The sequence below is a fragment of the Heliangelus exortis genome, chromosome 12 (assembly GCF_036169615.1).
Source record: "Heliangelus exortis chromosome 12, bHelExo1.hap1, whole genome shotgun sequence".
NCBI classification, from domain to species: domain Eukaryota; kingdom Metazoa; phylum Chordata; class Aves; order Apodiformes; family Trochilidae; genus Heliangelus; species Heliangelus exortis.
In genome coordinates this window covers 5,141,335-5,164,313 of record NC_092433.1, presented here as the reverse complement: position 1 = coordinate 5,164,313, position 22,979 = coordinate 5,141,335, and the positions used below count along the sequence as shown (strand labels likewise).

Genomic DNA, 22,979 nt, shown 5'->3' with positions numbered 1-22,979 from the left:
TTTTTTCAGCGCATGTGGCTTCGTTCTTCTGTACCGTGGGAATCTGAGTGGCGAGGGGGACAGGCAGCCAAAATTAGGAAACTATCAGATCCTGTTTATTCTCAGAGTGGGATAGCAAAGCTGATTGCATTCAGACATAAATTCTTGGTGGGAAGGGCTGATAGATACTTCTGTGAACACAGACATACTGGGTTGGAGGAGGGTTTTGTTAAGCAGCCCTTAGTCTCACCTACATCCAGTTACCTGGCCCTCTGTGAGCAAAGCTTTGACTGGCTGCCTTGGGCATTCACTGGTTTTGGAAGGGCTTGCAGAATCTGATGTCCTTCCTGCTCTCCTCATGTGACCGTCAGAGCCAGGCTTCTGCAGTAAGGAGGTGTTTGGGACAAAGTTTAGGGCTGTCCTCAGTCTAGTGAATTATCTTTATTATGTGATTATTATTGTAATGTCAAGGAAACCCTGTTGCAATATTGCTCAGTCACTATTGGTGGTAAAGGAAGTCCTTTTTCCAAAGCAAGGCCTTCTAAAATTTGGTCTGTGTTACCATTGCAGCAGCCCTATGGATAAGAGGAAAAATAGGACAAAGAGAAGGAGAACCATAGCTACATAATTCCTTTTTTTATTCAGCCTGCCCATGATTTTGTTAAGGAAAGGTGCGGCTTGGTCCAGCACTGACAGTCGTTTGGGGTGTGCTGCTCTCCAGTCTGGTACCCCTAGAGGGCACCCTTGGCTTGGGCTCGCCGAGTTTTTGATGGCTCTATTTCCTGTTAATTACTGTAGGATTTCTGGTGTTTCTGATTTCTTCCTCCCTCAGATGTGTTTTAAAGCAAATGAAAGCTTATTTGTTCAGTGGAAACACAAATGGTCTCTTTTTATTTCTTGCAACTGCTGTGTGGGTAGACTCAGATTCTTAGACACTGAATTTTTCTTTTTTGCTGCAGGAAAGCTGCTGCATGGAGAGCTCCATTTTTGCTTGAGAGCATTTTAACAGTACCACCATCTCTCTGACCCTCAGGCCACCCAGGTGTCCCCTGGTGACCTCCTTAACCTGTTGTGTTCCCAGCACAAGCTCACACCTTACACAATTTTACTTCAGTCTTGGCTTTGTAGTGGTGGATGTGTTTTGAGAACAGTCCATCGTCCTGTAAGGCAAGCACAGTGTAGGGTCAGGATGTGTGTTTAGCCTGGGAAACATCTTAGGGAAAGAAATTACAAGTCTGTGCCATGCTGAACATTTTTTAGTAGTCATGCAAAAAATATTGTGCCAGCAATCTCTTATGAGAGCAAGAAAAATGAGTTAGTCAGACTATATGGGTCTATCTAGTTCAATATATTGTGTCTGTTTGGGGCTTGTAGCAGATGGTGGGGACAAAATTACAAGGGAAAAGGCAGGTATGGAAGGATTCCCTCTTCTCTTGACAGTCAGCAGTTAAGGACTGTTCTTAGCCAAAGCTGGATTTGGGGCCATCCCACTTCATAATCACTAATGGATCTGCCCTCCATTAATTTGTTTAATCCTCTTCTGAGTCTGTCTCTGCCCAGCCTTCATTACATCATCTGACAGCAAATCTTCCTAATTTTGTATTTTAAGAGGGGAAAAGTATTTTCTTTGTTTCTGGTGCTGCCTGCTCCCTTAACAGGAAAGCCTTCTTACTGTGTAACCACATAAATCTTTGTGGCATTTGTATTTTTTAGTCCTGTCACTGCCTAATTAATTCTTTTTCCACATATGATTTTTAAGCTTCCAACTTGTTTCCTAAGGTAGGTTGTTTCTGTCCCATCATAATGTGCTCGGTACAATTAAACCATTGCTGTTCACTTGCACCTGCCAGCTGAATGGCAGTCATTGTGCTGGGGTGCTCTTCAAAAGCCCTTCAGAAGCAGATTTTCTCAGAGAAACCTTTATGAAGTTTAATTTTATTTCTAGCTAAACATAATCATTAACATTTCAAGAAGGTCAAGCACAGAGAAAAGGGAGGATTTTAGCTTCCTGACATATATATGTAAATATACAGACTGCAAGGTGGGACCTTTCTCCAGTGCTTTATGTCAAAGCAGTGTACTCATTTTCTATTTTAATCAGTGCTAAAAGGAAGCTTTTGATGCAGAATGGCCTTTCATTTCCCTAATTTCATTGCCACAGATGGGTACTTTTCAGAAGTTCAGAAGGTCATACTGTCTAGTGGATTACAGCCATGGATCAGGAGTCAGGAGATTGGCTTTTGGTTTTTTTCTTTATGGTTTTGCCTCTGGCCATTTGTCTCTTCAAAGGAAGGCTGCTTCTCCTTTCTGTGTCCCTGGCTTTCCTGTTTGGGAAATGAAAAGGAAAATGGTGCCCTACCTTGTACATAGCATCAGGTTCTTTCTTGAGGTATATGTGTATACTCGTATGACATATATTGAACACACATGCCATAGGGCATTATCATAGAGTCACAGAATGGTAGGGGTTAGAAAGGCCTCTGGAAATCATTTAGTCCAACCCTCCTACTAAAGCAGGTTACCCTTGAGCAGACTGTACAGGACCCTGTCCATGTGGGTTTTGAATATCTCCAGAGGAAGGCTCTCTGTGCAGCCTGTTCCAATGCTCTGTCACCCTCAAAGAAAGGGTTTTTTTTCTTATGTTCAGGTGGAACTTCCTGTGTTCCAGTTTGTGCCCACTGCCTCTTTTCCTGTCACTGGGCACCAGTGAAGAGTTTGACCCATCCTCTTGACATCCATCTTCTAGATCTTTATAAGTATTGTCAGATCTCCTCTCAGTCTTCTCCAGGCTAAACAGACCCAGGTCTCTCAGCCTTTCCTCATAATACAGATGCTTCAGTCTCCTAATTCTCACATTCCCTAATATTTGTTTAATAGATCAAAAATTAGCTTCTCTTTGTCAAAATGTATCTGTAAACAAATATTCTTTGTATTATGGCCTCTAATAAATCAGATTTTCCCCATATGATAGATATTTATCAGTATGTTGGAGGAAAACAATACTTCCTGAAAGGGAGCTGTGATAGGTAAGCTGGAAAACATGAAAGGAACCTGTTTCTGCAGAGCAATTGGAAATGCACTTTGAGCTAGGCACAAGTGTTCAGTGGGATCATATCTGCAGAAATAAATATTCCAGTCTGTGCCTTGTGGCTGAGGGACTTCCCCTGCTAGAAGAGCTGGGGGGAGAAGGATTTGGGGCTCTTATGGCTGACCACAAGCACCCATTTCCCATGGGGTGCCCACAGGCTGGTGTGTTGCAGGTGGTGAGAGGGGATTGCCAAGGTTATGTAGCAGGATTAAATACTGTGTGTACTACAGCAGTGAAATAATTGCAAATATATTATGTCCAGTTATGTTAGTGAGTAGTTGAGAAAGAAATGAAAAACTAGTCTTGGAGAAGAACTGGTAGGTGGACTGAGAGCTGAAAAAATCAGCCTTGTTGTGAAAGACTGTTTAGCTCATCAAAAGACAAGCTCAGTAGTTAATTACCTGGCACAGGAAGCAGAGATTTGATATCAGAAGTCTCTTTGGTTTCACAGACAAGTGTATAACAAGCACTATGAATACAGGCCAGATGAAAGGTGCACATCTTCAACAGAGACTGTAATTAATTTCTGAAACAGCTTAGCAGGAGTCTGTTACTGGCTACTTTAAAATTAGGACAGGATGTTTTCCCGGGAGAGATTTCTTCTTGTTCAAGTGGAAATAGAGGAAGAAAAAGGACTGTTCCTGGCTGACTGGCCAAGATGAACTATGAAAGTAATTTCTCCTGGCTTCCTATGCAAGAAAAAAAAGGTTCTGCTAGAACAGAGGATTACTTCACAGTTGGTGATTTCCAGGACAGATTCAAAAATTTAAAGTTAAAAGTCTATGCTTAAGACAAAGGAAGCTACAGCTGTTCTTTGAAGTCATGCACAAACTTGTTCCCTTGGTTAATTTATAAAGACTTTCCTCATTTCCAGATCTCTGTGTTGTCAATGCCTTTTTTTTTTTCCTAAAAGAACTCCATGAAGTCTTTAGCTTTTTAATCTCCCTTTTCAGATTGAAAAAATCTCTATTTCTGTGAGTTTCAATTGAGTAGCTTAGCTCGTCAGCAGTTAGAACAGGGTTTAGGACTAGAACTGGAGAAAAAACAAGCTCTGGAACAGCTGTAACAGGAGGAATGGGACTTGACAGGGTTCCCACATGAATAGGGGGAAAAAAATCCACTTCTTGTTCCCTAGCTTCTTTCAGACATCCAAATAACCGGAATTTCAGAGCTAGAGATTAGCAAGCTGGCCCAGTGCATCTGTCCAGATGTTGTAGCTGGCAGTGGTCTATACCAGTATCTGCAGAGAAGGAAAATGCCTTGCTTCTAGAGAGCTTTACCTAGATGGAGGTTTGTGCTAGAGACCCAAGGTGCAGCATTTTTACTGTGACTTTGGTCCACTCTTCTTACCCCATCTGTGTTTAGATGTGACAACTGTGCAGTAGCACATAGGGGTTGCAAAGGTTCCTGCCTTTTGGTGAAGTAATTTCTGGGTGCTGTCAAAGCCTCTTCTCCAGCATGAAATGGCTCCCTAATGCATCAGGAGCTTCTGTTGTGTGGCAGGAAAGCCAAACCTCTTCCTCAATATTAGGTGTGCCTGTATCTGTCTGTTTGTCATTGCTTCTGCCTAAAGCCACCTTTTATTTCAGGATCAGTGGCTCCTGGAGTTGCTCTGGTGTTTTGTTTTTCTGTGCTTGTATAGGGGGAGTTTCCTGGGCTTTGTGCAAGGGAAGTGATTGTCCCCCTGTACTTGGCACTGGTGAGGTCAGTTTTGGGCCCTTCACTACAAGAAAGACAGAGAGGAAATGCTGGAGAATGTCCAAAGAAGGGCATCAAAGCTGGTGGAGGGTCTGGAGCACAAATCTTACAAGGAGTGGCTGAGGGAACTGGGGATGTTTAACCTAGAGAAGAGGAGGCTGAGGGCAGACCTCACTCTCTACAACTCCCTGAAAGGAGAGTGTTCCAAGGTGGGTGTCAGTCTCTTCTCTTAAGTAACAAGCAATAGGATGAGAGGAAATGACCTCACATTGCACCAAGGGAGGCTTAGATTGGATATTAGGAAGAATTTCTTCACCAAAGGGGTTATTAGGCCCTGGCACAGGCTGCCCCGGAAGTGATTGAGTCACCATCCCTGGAGGGATTTATAAGATGTGTAGATGTGGCACTTAGGGACATGGTTTATTGGTGGACTTGGCAGTGGTGGCTAACAGTTGGACTTGATGATATTAAAGGTCTTTTGCAACCTAAACTATTCCATGAATCTGTAATTTTTCTCTTTCCTACTGCAGTGCCTTGCAGGGGCTGTCCATAGGCTGTCTGCCCTCTGAGCACCAGGCTGGCTCAGTTCTGGAAGGAGGGCACATGGCAGTGGTACTGTGTGGCTACTGCCATGGAGTTAGGCTTCAGCTTGGCTTCCTGGTGTTTTGTCATGTGCTAATTGGCAGCCAAATGGACAAACAATTGATTTGGACAAACAGTGATTTGGTTAATATCAGATCAAGCTCTATGAAAAGTCCTGGATTCTGAGAACAGAAGTTTCTGGAAAGCACACAAATAAGTAAAACATTCCCAGGAAGTGTGTGAGAGCAGAGAGAAGGCTACCCAGGTTTTCATCTGTCTTTTGCTTTCCTCATCCTGTTTGCTAGCCTGGGACCTCTTGCCACCATGGCTCATACCCCTGCAACCCTGTCTTCCCCACTTTCTCCAGAGCATGTGGAGCACAAACTAAAGGGTGCTTCTAGGGAACCTTTGACTTTCCCATTCTTCCCTTCCTTCTGTTTTTCTTAGCCCTGTACTTTTGATCACAGAAGTAACAGATGAGGTCATTCACTGTAGCGTGACTGGCTCCGCTCTGAACTTCTGCACAGCTCTGTAGCCGCAGCTGAGCAGCCAGAATCTCTGCTGATTCCCACTGCCTCTCTTGGTGCTGAAAGCTTCCTGACTCTGCAGTGTCTGCTGCTTGGAGCTGTGCAGCTGTGGAACTTGTGGTTTGGTGCTGGCAGACACTGTCCTCACGCTTTCTCTCTGCAGCTGCGGTTCCAAGAAATACAGTGAACTACAGACCTGGCCACAGGGAGGGGGGGGTAATACCACGAACCTGTCAGAACACCAGTGTGTTCTTTGGGGGCGTTGGGGAACAGGAACTGAGGGTGGAAGGGTGAGGCAGAGGCTCATGGGAAGCCAGAGGTGTTTGCAAAGTTTTGTGTTTGTGGCAGATGGGGGGAGGAACAAATACATGACGGTATGAATTGAGGGTGAATCTGGCAGTGAAGCAAGACTTCTTGGAACTGCAAGGTGAGAGCAGGCTGTGAGTGGCTTGGCTGAGAGACAAAAGCTTGAGAACCTGAGTGCTGGATATTAAGTAGCATGGGAAGCAAATCTTTGTGTCACCTGTATAAGGAATCACAGGCAATAGATCTCCTCTAGTCCTTGCAAACTCCTCCTTTGCTATTCAGGACCCTTCTCCTTCCCAAGGATGTTCTGCATCTTCCCCTGTAGATTTTTAAATTCATTTCTGACAAAGACAGAGAAGGCCTAGATACCTTCTTTGCACACTGTTTTGTGCTAAAAAACAAAATACAAGTCCCCAAAAACCCATCACTTGATGCCTTCATCACCTCCTGCCTGATGCAGTGTAAAAACCCTTCCAGGTGGAAGGGGTTTTGCAACTTTGCTTTGCACCTACCTTACTGCCTCATGGATGCTCAGGTTTCAGATGTGGCTGGTGTGCTTGACAGCTGCTTTATTTGCACTAAATCCTGTGAAATGGGAGAGAAGGGAAGCTTCATTGATTATTGCTGTGCAAAGGGAGATTGCAACACGCAGAGAGATTGGGATTTAGTCACGCTAATAACTGCAGAGCTGTTAGTTGGCCCTGTTCCTAAGCCTAGCCTCTCACCATGGCTGTCATGCTGGCTGCCTGAAACAGAAGATAAAAAAGCTCTGGAGCACACTGGCATTGCCTGGGAAGGTTCATGCCAATCCTGCAAGCTGTGTGGGAGAGGGCAGCTGTGGGGCAGTTTTAGCCATTCGTAAGATTTGCTTCAAGGGGCAGCTTCAAGGGCTGCTGAGCTCACCTTTCCCTCTGATATCTATCTCTTCCTCTCAGCTGCTTGAACATCTTTCTGCATCCCCCTGTTGAATGAAATCTGAATCTGAAGTCAGTCCAGGTCTTTTCCCTTCCACCTTGATGCCATTGCCAGCAAAATCAGAGACTCTTAGTTTCCTCTGGTTTTGTCTGTTTGCTATTTAATCTGTCCACTCCTTCCAAAACTGGATTTTGCTGGGGAAGGGAGCTTCTTGTGCAAACTTGAGGGGAAAAGATTTAAAAAATGTTCCATTTTCCCACTCTGACAGAAATAACCCATGTTTGTGGACTCCAGGCTCCAGGTTAGAAGTAGTTCTGCCAGTATCTGTAGCACTGATAAGCAGGATTTTTAGTGTAGGTTGTGTTGTCACTGACAATTGACACATACTGTGAGCAATAATTTGAACTCCATGGTTGAGCATTTATCCTGTCCAGTGGTTAGCATGCTGTGGGCAAATATAGAATTGGGTCACATTTCTAGGATACTTTTTTAATTAATAATTTTACTTGTTCCTTAATACAACACTTTGGGTTTATTTTATTTCTTCCAGTTTTTTGTCTACAACTGAAAAAACAACAACAAAAAACCAATTAAAGAGCAGCCAAGCACAGTTTCTTTAGATGATGTGGGAATCTGATTGTTTTGTTCTGATGTTTGTGGCTTCTGCTTTTCTGCAGGAGGTCAGTTGCCCCCACACAGCTGTAGACCTGCCTGTTCCAAGCTGGAGTTTGGGGGGAACTGTTTCCATGAGCTAAAGTGTTATCATTGGAAAGGTGCAGATGAGCCTTCTGGAGCACTGGGCTCAGTGCTCTGCTCTGCCACAGTCCTCCTTGATGAGTTTGGGATAATTAATCACTGCTCTGCAGTTGCCCACCTCGGAAATGGGAGGTGTCAGGATAAATGTGTGAAGGGTACTGAAGTGGTCAGCAGGTCACAGGGATAAGACACCTGAGCAAGCCAAGTCATTTCCCTGTTTTAGAGACTATGGAGACCTCCTGATTGTCAGGTCTTTATTTTATCCAAAACAGTATTTTTCTGTAATGAAAGACATTTCTCTCTCTGATGTATTGAATTATGTAAATGGTGTGAGAGAAAGTAAGCCCTTTTGAGCAGCCTGCCATTTCAGTTCAGAGTGCCAGGCTGGGAAAAATTTACCTAACATATTCCAAAGGTTAATTACCTAGTCTACCAGAATGTTTTCTCTTCTTTCCCAGTGGAGTCTTTATAATTTAATCTCTCAGCCTTTAGAGCTGGTGATCAAACAGACAGTTAAGATGGCTTTTAACAACGATGGCATTATATTAGCAGGTGTTTGTGTTCTGAATCTGCTCGATCTGAGAAGATGTGAGGTATCCTGCACAGTAAAGACCACAGCCTGCTGTTGTCTGAGTTTCTGTGTCTGGTATCTCTCTTTTTTTGCCACTTTCTGCCTCTTTGTTGCTCTTCCCCAGCTGTGGCTCTGGTCAGATTCTTGTACAGAGGCAGGGAATGTCTGTCTTGCAGGGTATTTTGTACTCTTCATGTGAACACTGATGCATGGCCAGAAATAATTTGTCTCCCAAGATGACATTTGAATGTGATTCTGCTGTGCTCTGCAAAGTGCTGTAATTTATCATTTTCCAGTGGTGGCATCTTGGAGATGATAGTGTGCTTGGAGAAGCATGGATTTTGGCTGGATCAGTTGCTGAAAGATGAAAAATACCAAGAATCTGAAGAATACCACTTCAAAATTATTTTGAATAACTTGATAATAACAAGTGGCAGTGGCACTGGGATAACTGGACATACTCTGTACTGTTGCTGGGTTGCCCTGATTCTTTTGCAGATGTTGAGGCAATATGGTTTTCATGTGAAAGCTGTAAGTGAAGAAGAGGACCATGGTATCAGAGCCAGTTAATGCAGAATTACTTAATATCTTATTCCAGTGCATTCTGTTTTGCCTTCACTTCTTGCTTTTAATATACACATCACTGCAAATTTAATTCAACATCAAATAATCTGTATTTTTAAATATTTTCCCTGATTTGCCAGCTACTATACAGCTTGTTCTGTTTGCCATTTAAATTTATTTCATGAAAGAAATTTTTACACTACTTTTTGGTTGTAGTGAGATACTAATGTCTGGCAAAGGATATAATTTATTTAGATGGTCACATTATTTTTATTATCTCTTAATTTTGAACTCTAATGAGAAACACATATGAAAGAACTAGCCTTTGCCTCACTAAGAAGTGTATGAAATAACCAAGACAATAAGGCAAGGGAGTCAGGAAGTAGGATATAAAGCCTAAATGATACTAACATGGTAAATATACACATGGTAAAAACTGAAATCAGTTATAATTAAATAGGAGCTTTGGCTGGCACTTTAAAAATACTTTCACTGTGGAATGTGTAAAGTAGAACTTCCATTAGAAAACTCCAAGCTTCAAATTCCTAATGCTAAACTTTAAGGAAGTTAATAAATGCTGTCAATAGTTCTACTGTATGGAGGTTACATTTGGGCATTTGTAATTAGTAACTTGTGCTATGCTGTGATCAGCCCTGAAGGGAGAGGGTTCTTCTGAATTACTGTACAGATTTCCTGGAAATATTTGTAAGTGACCAGAAATGATTGGTATTTGAAAGAGTGATTTAATGGCTGAGCAGAATTTTTTGAGTGGCTCTTCTTCTGTGGTCTTGGAATCCTCAGCACCTGCTTCCCCAAACCACCTGTGGTTACAATCTCTGACAGTCTCCATTGCAGAAGACTTTCCAGACTGATTAATCTGGAGCTGTGAGCAGAAAGGCAAAAGCCGTTTTCCTTCAAATATGTAGATAAAGTGTTTGTTTTTCCCTGAGTACTTGTAGCCCTCTAATAGTTTCTCACTGTTGGAAGCTTGTAAAAATGTTTTCCTCTGCAACTGTCAAACAGGAAAGGAATCCCAGAGCAGCAACAAGGATTTTGGAAGCTGTCAGCCAAACTCTGTTAGGAGGACAGTGCCAACAGTGACATGGTGACCAGAGTAGGGCATTGCAGTGTGACTCCTCATACCTGGCTGAGGCTAGCTTAGGTATCAGTCACCAAACTTAATGTTGCAGTGAAGACTGCAGGCCATGAAAATGATCAGACAAATGTGCAGACACAGGGCCATGAAAATGATCTGGGGGCTGGAACACCTCTCCTATAGAAACAGGCTGAGGAAGCTGGGTTTGTTCAGCCTGGAGAAGAGAAGGCTCCAGAGAGACTTAAGAGTGACCTTCCAATATCTGAAGGGGGCCTACACGAAGGCTGGAGAGGAACTGTTTGCAAAGACCTGTAGTGATAGGACAAGAGGTAATGTTTTTTAATTAGAGAAGAGTAGATTTAGACTGGGTATTATGAAAAAGTTCTTTACCACGAGGGTAGTGGAACACTGAAGAGGCTGCCAAGTGAGGTAGTTGAGGCCTCATCCCTGGAGATACTCAAGGTGAGGCTTGACAAGGCTCTGAGCAACCTGATCTAGTTTAGGGTGTCCCTGCTTCCTGTAGGGAGGTTGGACTGGATGACCTTAAGAGGTCCCTTCCAACCTGAATTATTCTATGATTCTGTGATCTCAGAGAGGCCTCTCAGAATGGTGCCCTCCAGCCTATGGGCTTCTTCCTGTACCCTCTTGAGCCTTTAGGTATGAGCATAACAGAGCTCATTGCTGAGGAGCACTGAGAGCTGTGGCAGGCAGAGGGCACAGTCTGGAGAAGCACAAAGGCTGTTGGAATTGAGTATCTGCTGAGCCAAGGCACAGACATTTCTGGATCTGTTTGTCTCAACAGTGGGAGAAAAAATTGAGAGAAAACAATGAGAACAGTTGAAGTTAAGGTTGCCAAAAAGCCCTTGAAGGCCCCAAAGGCTGTGACTGTGAAAGGGAGCCTGAAGAAAGCTGAGAAACCAGTGGTTCCCAAAAGCCTATTGTTGGGCAAGCCAGGCTACTGGAAAAGCAGCAAAGCCTGACACAGCTCAGCTGAACATGGCACAGGCTCAAAAAAGCTGATGGGAAGATGTACTGTTGCTAGAGAAAACATGAAGTGTTCCAATACAAGTTTCTACTTACATTTTCAGGCACTTTTAGCAGGAGGAATCAACAGGCAAAAGGTTCTATGAAAATGGAGCAGTTCAAAGCCTTTGCTAAGTTGAAATATACCTGTTTCTCCATCCCCATCTGCAAAGCCATGCAAGCTTCACTGCTGTTCTCTGAGCACTGGGTGTGTGCTTGCATGCAGGGGGCACAGTACTTTAATAAGATTAAAAGCAGTTCATGTCCTGTGGGACTGTCCACAGGATGCTGACAAAACACCTGTGTCACAGGTGCTCTGCTGCCAGGGATGTTTTGTTGAAGCTCATCTTACCCTAATATTTAATTTTTATACCTCTTTGCATCCTCCCTCCCTCTTTACTGCAGATAGAAATAGGTGTAGCATGTAGGGTGTCCAACAGCAGAGAATATCTTCATAAAAACTAGGCTTAGGCTCCTGAAAAAAGGCCATTACTTGCTCAAGAGAAGCTGACCTGCCTGCCAGGACATGTTGCTTTTACATATTCTTGCTTATGCCAAGAACATGCAAGATTCCTTGTAAAATTGGAAGCTGGCAGTTTTTCTGGTAATGTCTTTAATTTTTAACTGCTAGCAAAATCAAGACAATTATTCTTTGTGAATGTTGTTAAGCTTTGTGGATTTGTGGGAGAGATCCAAGAGCTGGCCTCTCAAGTGAAACAGCCTGGGCCTGGTGGGAGATCCTTAGGGCAGCAAGGCCTTGTTTCTGTACTGTTGTGCCATGGAAGCACAAGGATTGCAGGGAGCTGTGAGAACCTGCTGAAGGTGTTGATGCATTCAAAATGTTCAAAAGGTTTCTACAGTTTTCTCCAGAGTAGCAAGGGAAGTTCATGCAGCAGTCTGAGGGAGGCACATCTGGTTTCTCTTGTAGCAAGTCACTCATTTTCATGACCCTTAGAACTGTGTATCTTGGAGACCTCTCCTGCTGTTTTAGATTTTATATGAAACTGCAAAGGGGTTTTAAAAAGAGGAGATTGATGGGAGTGGGGAGGCAGCAATGTCAGAGATGCAAACTGATCTAGGAGCATGGGGAAAAGTCTTTTTCATGTGACTTTATACCCACAAAACGTCATAGGAGTCTGCAATCTGAAATGCGTGCAGGGAGCTGCTCATTTGGATCATTTAGTATTTCATTGCCTTTGCTTTTCATCTGCAGGTTGAATTATTGGTTTAGATGCTGTTATGAGCTGTGCCCCTGTCTCCAGATTACATACCACACTAAGGCAGTGTAGAAGTCTTATATTTTGAAGCTTATAAATTCTGAAAGCTGGAATTTTGGAGTAAATAAAATGGTGTTGCAGAAGATAATGTGTTCCAGCTGTTTGATTATTGTTTTTCCCTGCAGTGCTAGAAGATTTCAGAGGATCTGTGGGAAATTGTATCCTGAGGATTTGGTTACTAATTGAAGCACCCTGTGGGGGAGATGGAACTGAAGTGACTTTGGGCATGTCAGTTCCATTGCTACCATCTGTGTTTTAAAAATTCCTACCACAAAAATACATTTCACTGGGCTACAGTGTCAAGAAACTCCAGTCCTCAGACTGCAAAGGTGTGAGTCAAAGCAGTTCCCTTACTACTTATGTTTTTGTTTGGTTTTTTTAGGATCTTGTCTCCTTAGTTGTGGAGGAAGAATCTCAGAAATGTGAGAAGAATTCAGGCCTTGGCTGCCCAGTTCCTGCCCCTCATCCTGTGATCCTAGAGGTTGGCTGTGGCTCTGGAGCAATTGCTCTGAGTCTGTTGTGCAAACTGCCACAGGTGAGCTTTTTTCAGTGCTCATGGTACATGAAATGCCCTTATTACAGGTTAATCCCACTCTGTTGGTCTTCACTGAGATTTCACAAACAAACTGCTTTGCTTTGATGGAACTTCAGCAGCTAAGGGTTCTGACACTATGCATTCATGCTAGGTATGACAGGAATATTTAGTAAGTGCTCTCTCCAGCTGTCTGCAGAAGTAGTGGATACACAGTCAGAATGGGATCTCTGTCTTCAGCTGTCACAACTCACTATTAATCATTTTACCTTGAAGCACAGGTGGGTGTTGGTTTAAGCTAATATCCTGGGCTGTGAACTGGAGGGACTGAGACATGGGCACGCACTCTATTGGTTGAATTTATGGGGCAGTCATCTCTAAAAATCACCTTGCTGTGAATCAAAAGATTGTTTCTCTAGAAGACTGAAGACTAATGAATTAGGGAAGGGGAAGGGGATTACCACAGAAGTGTCAGTACTTGGGATCAATATGTCACACTGACACATCTGCCAAACCACTTTTTTAAAGTCTTTTGTTCCCCAGTATTGGGTGAAAAGAGCAAGAAGAGACCTGAGATCTGGGCGGCCAAAGGCCCTTTTGCCTCTGATTATTGTATTGTGTAACATGCTTACTGAGATACTGCTGGTAAACAGAAAGAGAAATGAATCCAAGAAGTCATTGCATGTGGTTAAGAGGAAAATATTCCCCTTTTCCTCAGAACTGTTCCTTCTCATGAATGAGAAGTGCTGTGGCCAGTCCTTCCTCTTGCAGAAGCTTAAGACCTGGTGTATAGAATGAGAGGTTGATGCCTCTGTTCCTGCTCCCAGTGACCTGATAAGGCTCACACTTGAGCTTTATTACTTCAGATTATAATTACTCTGATTCCCAGAGTAATTCTTCTGCTCTTTTCCTCACCTCTTATGTTAAAGAACTGTGTCAGTCTGTTTCTGTAGCTGATAAGAGTGCTTCCCAAGCTTACTGGCACAAACTGCTGGGCCCAGAAACATAAGTAGCCTTGACTAATTAGAATTAGTGGTAGCCACACTGGCAGCTAAGTGGTGTTTACACTCTGTGTGATCTTTTCAGTGTTTGAGGCAGAATTTCACACTGAGAAAACAACAACTTCTCCCTTTTGGATTCAGCTGTCCCCTTCAACCTTAAGGCTCAGCTTTGTGTGTGAGTTGTAGTCTCAGGCTGTGAAATTTGTCCCCCTGGGAATGATGCCTGATCACACCATCATCTCCAAATGCAAAGTAGTTCCTTTGAGCTTGCTTTCTCTATGTAAATACTTACCAACATCAAAAAAACCCCAAACAAGCAAACAAACAACAAAAACCCCATAAATGGTGTAAAAACAAGCCTTTGCCTTCACTTTTCCCAAGCTGGAATAGGTGATCAAACAAATTTCTGTTTAGTCCTATCTCTTGATGTTATTCTGGATTACTTTCAAGTGCACAGTTGTGTATACACAGTCAATACACACAATGAATGTGGTGTGAGGGCTGCAGTGGAGTAACCAGGCAAAAACTGTCTGCAGAACAGACAGCAAATGCCTGAACCTCTCTGCAGGTGGTTGTGTTAATGCTGGGAGGGATTCTGTCCACAGTAGAGAGGAGAAGTAGAGAGGGACATGGTCTTCCTTTATCTACCCCAGACTTGCCAGCATTTTGAGTTTCACACGAGTAGGAGCTATGAAAGTATCAGATGATGTTTGTCAGTGTGACTGCGTTGCTGTCAGCTGAGTTGGTTGGGTCAGAAGCCTGTCTATTTTGGTGGAGTGGTGGCAGTGTGGCACAGTGCCTTCTGTCACGTTAGTGGCCTTACTAGAAGTGACTCGTGATCCCATCAGTGCTCTGGGATGCTTTCATCATGAACTGCCCCTTTTAGGAGCCAAGAGAGAACAGTGAATTGTCAGTTCTTATCTTGGATGTCCCCTTGGCAGAGTGTGTCTGCTCAGGAACCCTGATGTTGTAACACTTGTTTGCTGTTGGTTTTTTCTGTCCCAGAGCCTGGTGATAGCTGTGGATAAAGAGAAGGCTGCTGTGGATCTCACCTGGGAGAATGCACATAGGTACAACACCACATATTACCCATTTTTTGTAAATTGTGGCATGGAGATGTAGTTAATGTGTAGCAGGATGAGGGAATACTGCTGTATATAAGGCGAGGAGTGATGCACACATACAGGTTTTGGATGCAGAGGAGCCACACCCTGGGATTAGCATGGGTGCACATGTTGTTCATGGGGCAAAGAGCAGATCCTACATTTCCCTTGCAGATTGAGAGGAATCTGGCTGCAGTCAGGGGGATGGATAAATGAGTGTCAGATAAGAGGTGTGATATTTAATGATCTATTTATAGAATGTGCTGCTCATGAATTTACACAAACAAGCCTCCTGATCTTTCTTCTTCCTTTTCTTGCATCTGGAATTTTACAGGCTACAACTCCAGGACAGGATCCAGATTCTCCACCATGATGTTTCATATGGTAACTCTTTTCTGTCACATCTCCCTTATCTTTCTTTCTTCTTACTTTGCTGGGGGGAGGCAGGCATGAGCCACAGCCAGGGGACCCCTTCTTGAATGCAGGGGTCAGGAGAGTGTTGAAGTTAGTAGAAAAAAAGGTCAGTAAAGAAGTGAGACAATGAAGGTTTTCCTGGCAGAGATTTCCTGGCAAAAGGTGCAGCTGACAGAAATTCCTGACCACATCAGAAGGTGAATTGTTTCTGATTTTAGGTATCTAAAGTTTGTGTCTGAGCTGGTAGTCCAGGTGCTCTCTAGTGTTACTGGGGAGAGGCAAAGATATGCACAGGGTAACTAATCCTGTGCTGACATGGATGCTTTAGATAAACATGTGTGTACTTGTCTCTCCATTGATGTTACAGGGAGCCCAGATATTTAGCTTAGATTAAGTGCCCAGCCTTATTAATCTGAAATCAGGTGATCTAAACTACAGAACAATACCTGCTGTCTTCCCCAAACCAGGCTGAAGCCAGTTAAAACTGCCCTTTGGTGAGGCTTATCCAGTTAGGTAGATACCTCCTCCTCTGTTTCATAGCCAGGAACTGTGGAGCCCAGGAGTTCCAGCACTGCAGAATCACTGGTGCACCTTTCTGGCACTGTTGGATGTGACACTGTACTGCCTCTCTGGGGCTGTGTCTGCAGCTGTCTGTCTGCAGACTGGAGTTCATGCCAGCAAGCTCTGGTCCAAAACCCATGTAGCTGTGTTGGCATGGCACCTGCATGGCTGAGCCCTGTGCCAGGGGGCTGGGCTGAGGACAGTGCTGTGCTCCCATGGTCACAAGATGTCTGGTTCAGGGCAGGTGGGTGTCGGGCCAGGCAGCAGCATGAGTGCAGGAAGCTGAACCCTGTCTGCAGAAGAGCTGATTCTAGATGGTTGATGCTGCTGAGAGGGTCTGGCTCTCTTGCTCATCAAAGCTGCAGAAGGACCTCTGATAAGAGGAAGGGTATGCATCCTGACAGCTACTCTAAGCTCCCACTTAGGTCTTTGTGGGCTCTCTCAAGTTCTAAGTGTTGTTTAAGATCCAGATGGCCACAGAGCTCCAGATCATCAAGGTCCTGTGCTGTAACATGTTCTGTTAAGCAGACCTGTTATGAAAAATATGAAAACATTGTGCTTAGCTTTTTATCACTTTTTCATTGAAGCTGGGAGCATGAGCAGTCCAGGCAATCCCCCCCCAAAAATAGGATAAAATTTTATTAGAGAAAAGCAGAGCAAGACACAAACAGGGACTGGAGAGACAGTTTCCTGGATGGGGTTTTAACACTCGGCTTATAGGGAGGATTGCTGTGGTTGAGAGCTGGTTGTGATTCTTTTTTTTTTTTTTCTAGGTTCTGCCAAGCAGCTGCTACTCTGGGGACCCATAGACTTCATAGTCAGTAACCCCCCCTACGTCTTCCATGAAGACATGGCTGCCTTGGACACAGAAATCCTCTGGTAAGCAGACAAATAGATTTCCCTTGTCCTTAAAGTAAGGTTTTCTTTCTGCTTCCTTATACTACACACAAAACATGCAAATGTAGTATACATGTATGTACTGTAGGTGTTTTTATATGATATACAATAATACAGTGTTCCTTTGATAACTGCTTACAGATCTGAAGCAATATCAAAGTATTTTAAATGTTTTTAAAAACTGAAAAAACACACACTTAGAAACTAACAAGTTTCCAATCTAGAGTTGTTTCAGAACATTTTTCCTGTTAAACCTTTCTTTCTATTCCTTCCATAATTTGTGGGAGTTTATGAAAGGAAGTGTAAGTAATCTGAGAAGCTTTATCTGATGGCAGAAATACTGGGTAGAAATCCTCTGACCTGTTCTCATCTCAATACTTGAGTTAAGCAAACAAACCCACACAAACAGAAATAAGCTCTTCTGGAATATGGAACCACTTTGTGAGTGCTCCTTCTTTCTCAGAATTGATTTTCATGCATGCCAGGACAAAGTCCTGCACACAGCTGGGTGCAAGATGGGCACCAGAGCAGGTTCTGAAAGTGGAACTTTCTGCATCCTAATTTTGCTCTGCTAACTTAAAACACAGGGCAGCCTGGCTCTTGTCACAGTTGACATAAAGGAAGTGATCTCTTGCCATACAAGCTACTCTCTCCCTGTCAGCAGGCACAGGGAGAGCAGATCCATGTGTTGGAACTGCATGACCATGGCTGCAGTTGGCTCATGATTTTCAGGAAGAGTTCCATGGTTGTTTTCTGGTTGTGTGCAACATGGAGTTTCTCAGCCTACTGGTAGCTGCTTTTGTATTCCCTGTGTTTGACACAAAAGCTGTGAGTGATGTCACCTGCTCTAGGACTACTGGAGTTCAGGTGTGTTAGGTTCACCTTTCTCCATGGAGCTTGAGGTGATGCATCCTCAAGGGGTGGCTCATGCCACTTGAATTGCTTCTGATGTCTTGTTTCCACACTCCAGCTATGAGGACCTTGATGCACTGGATGGGGGAGATGATGGCATGAGAGTCATTAAAACAATCCTGGCTCTGGCTCCTTCTTTGCTGAAGGACTCTGGGTAAGCACTGTTTGAATTTCTTGTCTTTTGTCCATTTGCTTCTGTGACTTCTGTTTCCTTTTCATACAGAAAGGTACAGAGTGAAAATAGTTCCAAAATGCCCCCTCCGCCCCCATCTAGTAATGGCACTTTAAAAAAAAAAAAAAAATTATATGTAAGCAAAATTAGCTTGAAATTGGTTAATAAAGGGATATGGGCCTTCTTGTCCACTGGTGGTATTTCCTACTCAGTGAAGGGAGAATTTTTAAAGGTCAAAAAAAGCAACAAAAAACTCCACAAAGTGGGCAGCAGAGAGTGCAAACAAAAAAGCTTTCTGAGCAGAATAACTGATGGAAGGAGCAGCAGTGTAGTGCTCTGTGAGAATCAATGTAGATCTCTGCTTCCCTCCCTCCCTTTAATTAGGGGAAACTTGTTTATTGTGCTAGGATATAATGCTGAATGTCTGTAGAGAAAGATCAGCCAGGGATAGTTCCATAGCTGTTAAATTTCTCCATGGTTAATACTCAAGATCCATTGTTTGAATTCCCTGTCATGTGGCATCCATTTTGTACTTCAAGAGCACTGTGCTGATACCCAAAAGTCTGTTGTGCCAGTGAATTCCCATACCCTGCTGAAAATTCCTTACCTTTACCAGCATAAGAGAGGTCACTGAAAATCTGCAGGTTTGAGAAGAGGAACAGGAATACTGAGAGGTGTACTGTGTGCAGGAGAACTCATTCCTCATGCTTTGCATGACCACCAGACCAGAAGATGCTCCTTGGAACTTCTTGGCTAGCGATTGGTGCCATGGGTTTGTTTTTTAGGACTGAGTTTTTTCCTTTCCTTTTTGCTTGGCTTAGAAGGTGGAGCCCCCATTGAAGAGTGGAAGTTTTTTAAGGTCAGGAACGATCTGGTGAATTTTTAGGGAGTTCTCAGTGTGGGATGTTTTAGGAATTCTCAGGAGAGGCTTGGGGCTTGGCCTCTGTTCTTTGCCTGTTAAACTTTTATCTTGCTGTGCTGTCACAGGCTGTAACCAGTTCCATCATCTCCACATGCCTGTAAGCTGGCATGGTTCAGCCTCATCATGGGACTAGAGACCCAGAAATAGGCCAGTGCCAGAGGCTTAGCTGCAGCAGAGATGGAAATAGCCCTTCAGTGTTCAGGCCTGGTCCTGGTGCTCTGAGCTTGCCTGATTAAGTTCCCTTATCCCTGCTGCACTCTCCTTTGTACAGTCCTCTATCTGGGACTCTATGGTCTGGTTGCTGGTGGTATCTTCTTAACTGATTTATGGATAATTTTACTATGGGAAAAATGCATGTGCTGACCTGTACCTTAGGACTCTCTTGTCACCCTGCTTGTACAAAGAGGAACTTCATGTTCCAATCCAGCTCCATGTTCATGCATTTGTGTCATAGAACTTTATTCTGTCCTTCAGTCTTTGGGGGCCTCAGAAAGACAGAGTTGGCAGTATCTCTGCATGGTTTTTGGAAGGATCCTTGCATCTCAGTACAAATGTTTCACTGCTCACTCAGAGGAGTACTGGGAGGATTCACTCCAACATTTTCTCCCCCTGAAGGAGGGAGTTGGGATCTGCATCTTAAATAGACAGCTGTGATCTGGTTTAGGGTTGTTGGATTGCTGTGTGTTTGCTGACTCTCTTATTTTCTACACTGATAGGAGTCATCCAAGAAAGACAGACTTTGGTTTTATCAGTTTAACAACCTAAATGTGTGCATCTCCTCACTTTCTACTCCCAAATGTGTCCTTTCAGGAGTGTGTTTCTGGAAGTTGATCCCAGACACCCAGATATGGTGGCAAACTGGCTACAGGCACATCCCAACTTACTACTTGTCCTTCGTGCTGTTCACAAGGACTTCTGTGGCAAGTGAGTCTCTCTTACCTTCAGACTTTTGCTTCAGGTGTAGGTCTGTGTCCTTTGTAGATTAAGTTCTTGAACCCTGATATGTTGAATGAACTCAGCCAGAGTCCACAGCTGACTTCTAGTCTTTAACAAAACAGGGGCTTCCTTCAAGTATCTCAGCTGCCTTATATCCTGAGGTAGCCTGGCAAGTGTTTCTGGGCCAGAAATTGTGGCACAAGTAAGCATTTCTGTTGGGCTGACTGGCTCTGGTGAGATTATCACCATTGGGAAATCACTGCTTTTGTGTGACAGAAGCAGAGGTGTTAAAGCTCTGTGTTAAACTCAGCAAGAGTTAAAGCTCTGGTCATTCTTTTTCCCACAGGCCTAGGTTTCTGCACATCCAATACCAACACAGATGACAACTGTACCAGAAATAACTCTCCTTGCAGAATGCTTTCTGCTGGTCAGCCCTGCTGAATAGCTCGTTGAAAACTCTGCATGGCAGAAGGAACCTCCACATCATTCCCCAGTGCACTGGACTGTCCATGCAGTGGCAGACCCCTCATCTCCTGGTACAGACTTCATCCAGAGATCCAAAAGTTCAGAGGAGCATGTGGAAGTGTTTCACCTTCCTCAGGGAACTATGTGCAACTTTTCAGTCAAAGTGCTAAAGTGACTTGTTAGTATCAGGACCCAATATAGAAGAGTTCACAGCTCCAGATATTAATTTAAAATACAACTTCTCGACGTGTCAGAGAATGTCACATTGCTCATTTGGTCTAAAAATAATTTCCACTTTTTGCTTTTTGACCTTGAGATATAAATGTATGTAAAGTGTAACTAGACTGGATGATGGGCCTGAACTCTGGCTTCTATTTGCACGTGGACTTGCTGGTAACACAGGACATGACTAATCTGCACATTTCAAATTCAGTTCTGTTCCAGGATCCCAATGCCCTGGAGTAGAACTCCAGCAGCAAAGCAGCTTTTGTTTCCCAGTCCTGCTGAGTGCCATCATTGAAGGATCAGTACATGTGTTACACCATCTGAACCTGCAGCACCTGACTCTTTGTGGATGCTGCCACAAGAAATCAAAACATTGTAATAAAGATAGTGCTTCAGATCAGTGTCCTTGCAAGAACTGCTGTGCAGTTAGGTTTTCAAACATGCCAGCAGACCTGAATAAACACCTGATGCCTGCACATTGCCTCTGGTAGTGATAGAAATGCCTGGCTTCCATGTAAGGCATTTAGATGCAAGACTTTACAAAGGCCAGAGCAGCTGCACCAGTTTTGCAGATGGAGAAGCTGAAAAACAGGAGGTGAAATGACTTGTGCAAAACTTGACAAGAGGCTACGTGTGGAGTAGGATCCAGTCTCTTGACAGCCATAGGAGTAGCTGAGGTCTGTTTCTTTGGGAAGTGTGACTAAGGCTAGGGCTGCCTGAAACAACACTGAAAGATGTCCCTGAAATGGACAGTCAGCATCATGGCATTATGAATAGTGGAAGGATTAAATTCAAGCTGCTTCTTGTTGCTGTTGTCTGTGGTGTTGCAAGTTCCCTTTCTGACCATAGCTAGCCAGGAAAGGAAGGACAGAAAGCCAACCAAAGGATCTGGTCAACCAGTCTGAATGGAAGCACTTGCTGGCAGTGGAGGTGAGCTCTCAGTAAGGTTGGAAATATCCAGTGACCTTTGCAGTCTGTGTGTGCCAGGGAGATGCTATCAGGCTCTCTGTCCAGGCTGAACAGGGAGAATGTAACCAGAAACATGAGGTAGGAGCTGCATTAGCAAACTCTGCATCTGTTTGGAAGGCTGCAACAGATTCAGGGGGCTTTACATTAACACTAATACCTCTAATACCACTAATTTCCTTCTATCTCTCACACTCACACTCCCCACTACTTCATCTGCTCTGTAACTCTTGAACACTGGCACAGCTTTTCCAGATCACTGAGCTCTCTCTGATGATGCCAGTGCTCAAATCTCCAGTTGGATTCTTTTCCCACCCTCTGGGCTTCTGCAGCCCTGGTCACACACTGGCCTTTCACTCCACCGTGCCCCTCACACTTCATTTAACCACTCCACTGCTCTGCTTACCCCAGTAATTTCCCATGTCCTGTAAACTCTTAACCTGAAGTTGAGCCTTCACTGGGCTGCATCACCTGCCGTGATTTAATGCAGCAGAGGAGATCCAGGGAAGAGAACTAAAAAGTAAAAGTGTATTTGATCCTAGCTTTGGAAATCAAGTTCCAGGACAGCTGATTTCTGGTAGTTTGGCCTGCTAGGGCTGTGAGTACAAATTGTAGTCAAAGAAGCGATAATGGTTTGTGGGTTTTTTGTGTTGGTCTGTTGTTTTGTTGTGTGTTTTTGTTTTGCTTTTTTTTTTTTTAAAGTTCTGGTCTTTTTAAGTGCAGTTTGTCAGACACAGTTGTTTAAATTTACTTTCTAAACAGATTTCACAGGTGTTGGCAGCAGCTATGTATGAAACAGCAGCAAGCACAGCTTACATTGTGGGAGTCCTTAAAAGCTGAGTATTTTACTGACTTATGAGAGTGCTAAACAGCATCACCTTGCATTCTTCTCCCTGCAGGAGGCAAGTTAGCTGTCCCTCTGAGAGCACTGGTGGTGTCTGGGCTGCAGAAAGCAGTGTGGTGTTTTTGTTTTTTTTGTAGCATCAACCAGTCAGAGCTCTGAGCAGGACACTTCCTCTGTGAAACAGTCTGTCTAATCCACTAGGACAAGTGTTAAATTCCTATATTTAATAATAAAAATGCTTGTGTTTTGGTGGGTCTGTGCTGTGGTTATATGGCTCAGAAAATCACATGGTGCCACTGACCTTCTCATAAAGACAAGAATGGAGAAAAACAGTCGTTCCTCCCAAGAGGCTGGGTTTATTTGTCAGACTTGCATCTGGGGGCATGTGCACGATGTGTTCCAGTGCTTTACACATGTTGGCCCAGGTTCATCTGCTCTTTGCAGATGTTGGTTTTAGGGACTTCCAGCCCCCTTGCTAAAGCATTGGACAATGTCTGTGTTGTCCTTGTTGCCTGTGAGCTGGAGGCTCAGCTGATGCCAGCAACATGCTGTGCACGTGAGCTCTCTGCAGAGGCAGAGCTGCTCCCTGAAGCCCCAGAGTGCTGATGCTTCAGTCTGTATTTTATGTAATCTGGTGTCTGTTGTGC

The 22,979-nt window shown here is 43.8% G+C and overlaps 1 protein-coding gene across 7 annotated transcripts in view; it reads left to right on the top strand.

Moving 5' to 3' along the window:
• The window catches only part of HEMK1 (HemK methyltransferase 1, mitochondrial release factors N(5)-glutamine), a 39,019-nt gene extending 16,439 nt beyond the window's left edge, over positions 1 to 22,580 (top strand). For 5 of the 7 annotated variants that reach the window (XM_071755628.1, XM_071755629.1, XM_071755630.1 and 2 more), the window contains 7 exons: positions 12,765 to 12,917; positions 14,921 to 14,985; positions 15,353 to 15,402; positions 16,767 to 16,872; positions 17,861 to 17,956; positions 19,707 to 19,820; positions 20,179 to 20,998. In XM_071755628.1, coding sequence (XP_071611729.1) covers positions 12,765 to 12,917; positions 14,921 to 14,985; positions 15,353 to 15,402; positions 16,767 to 16,872; positions 17,861 to 17,956; positions 19,707 to 19,820; positions 20,179 to 20,215 — 621 coding nt within the window. In that variant the 3' untranslated portion in view covers positions 20,216 to 20,998. Of the gene's footprint in view, positions 1 to 12,764; positions 12,918 to 14,920; positions 14,986 to 15,352; positions 15,403 to 16,766; positions 16,873 to 17,860; positions 17,957 to 19,706; positions 19,821 to 20,178 lie in introns of all 7 variants that reach the window. The other 2 variants (XM_071755627.1, XM_071755632.1) reach the window with 2 other exon arrangements.
• Positions 22,581 to 22,979: the final 399 nt, after the last annotated feature.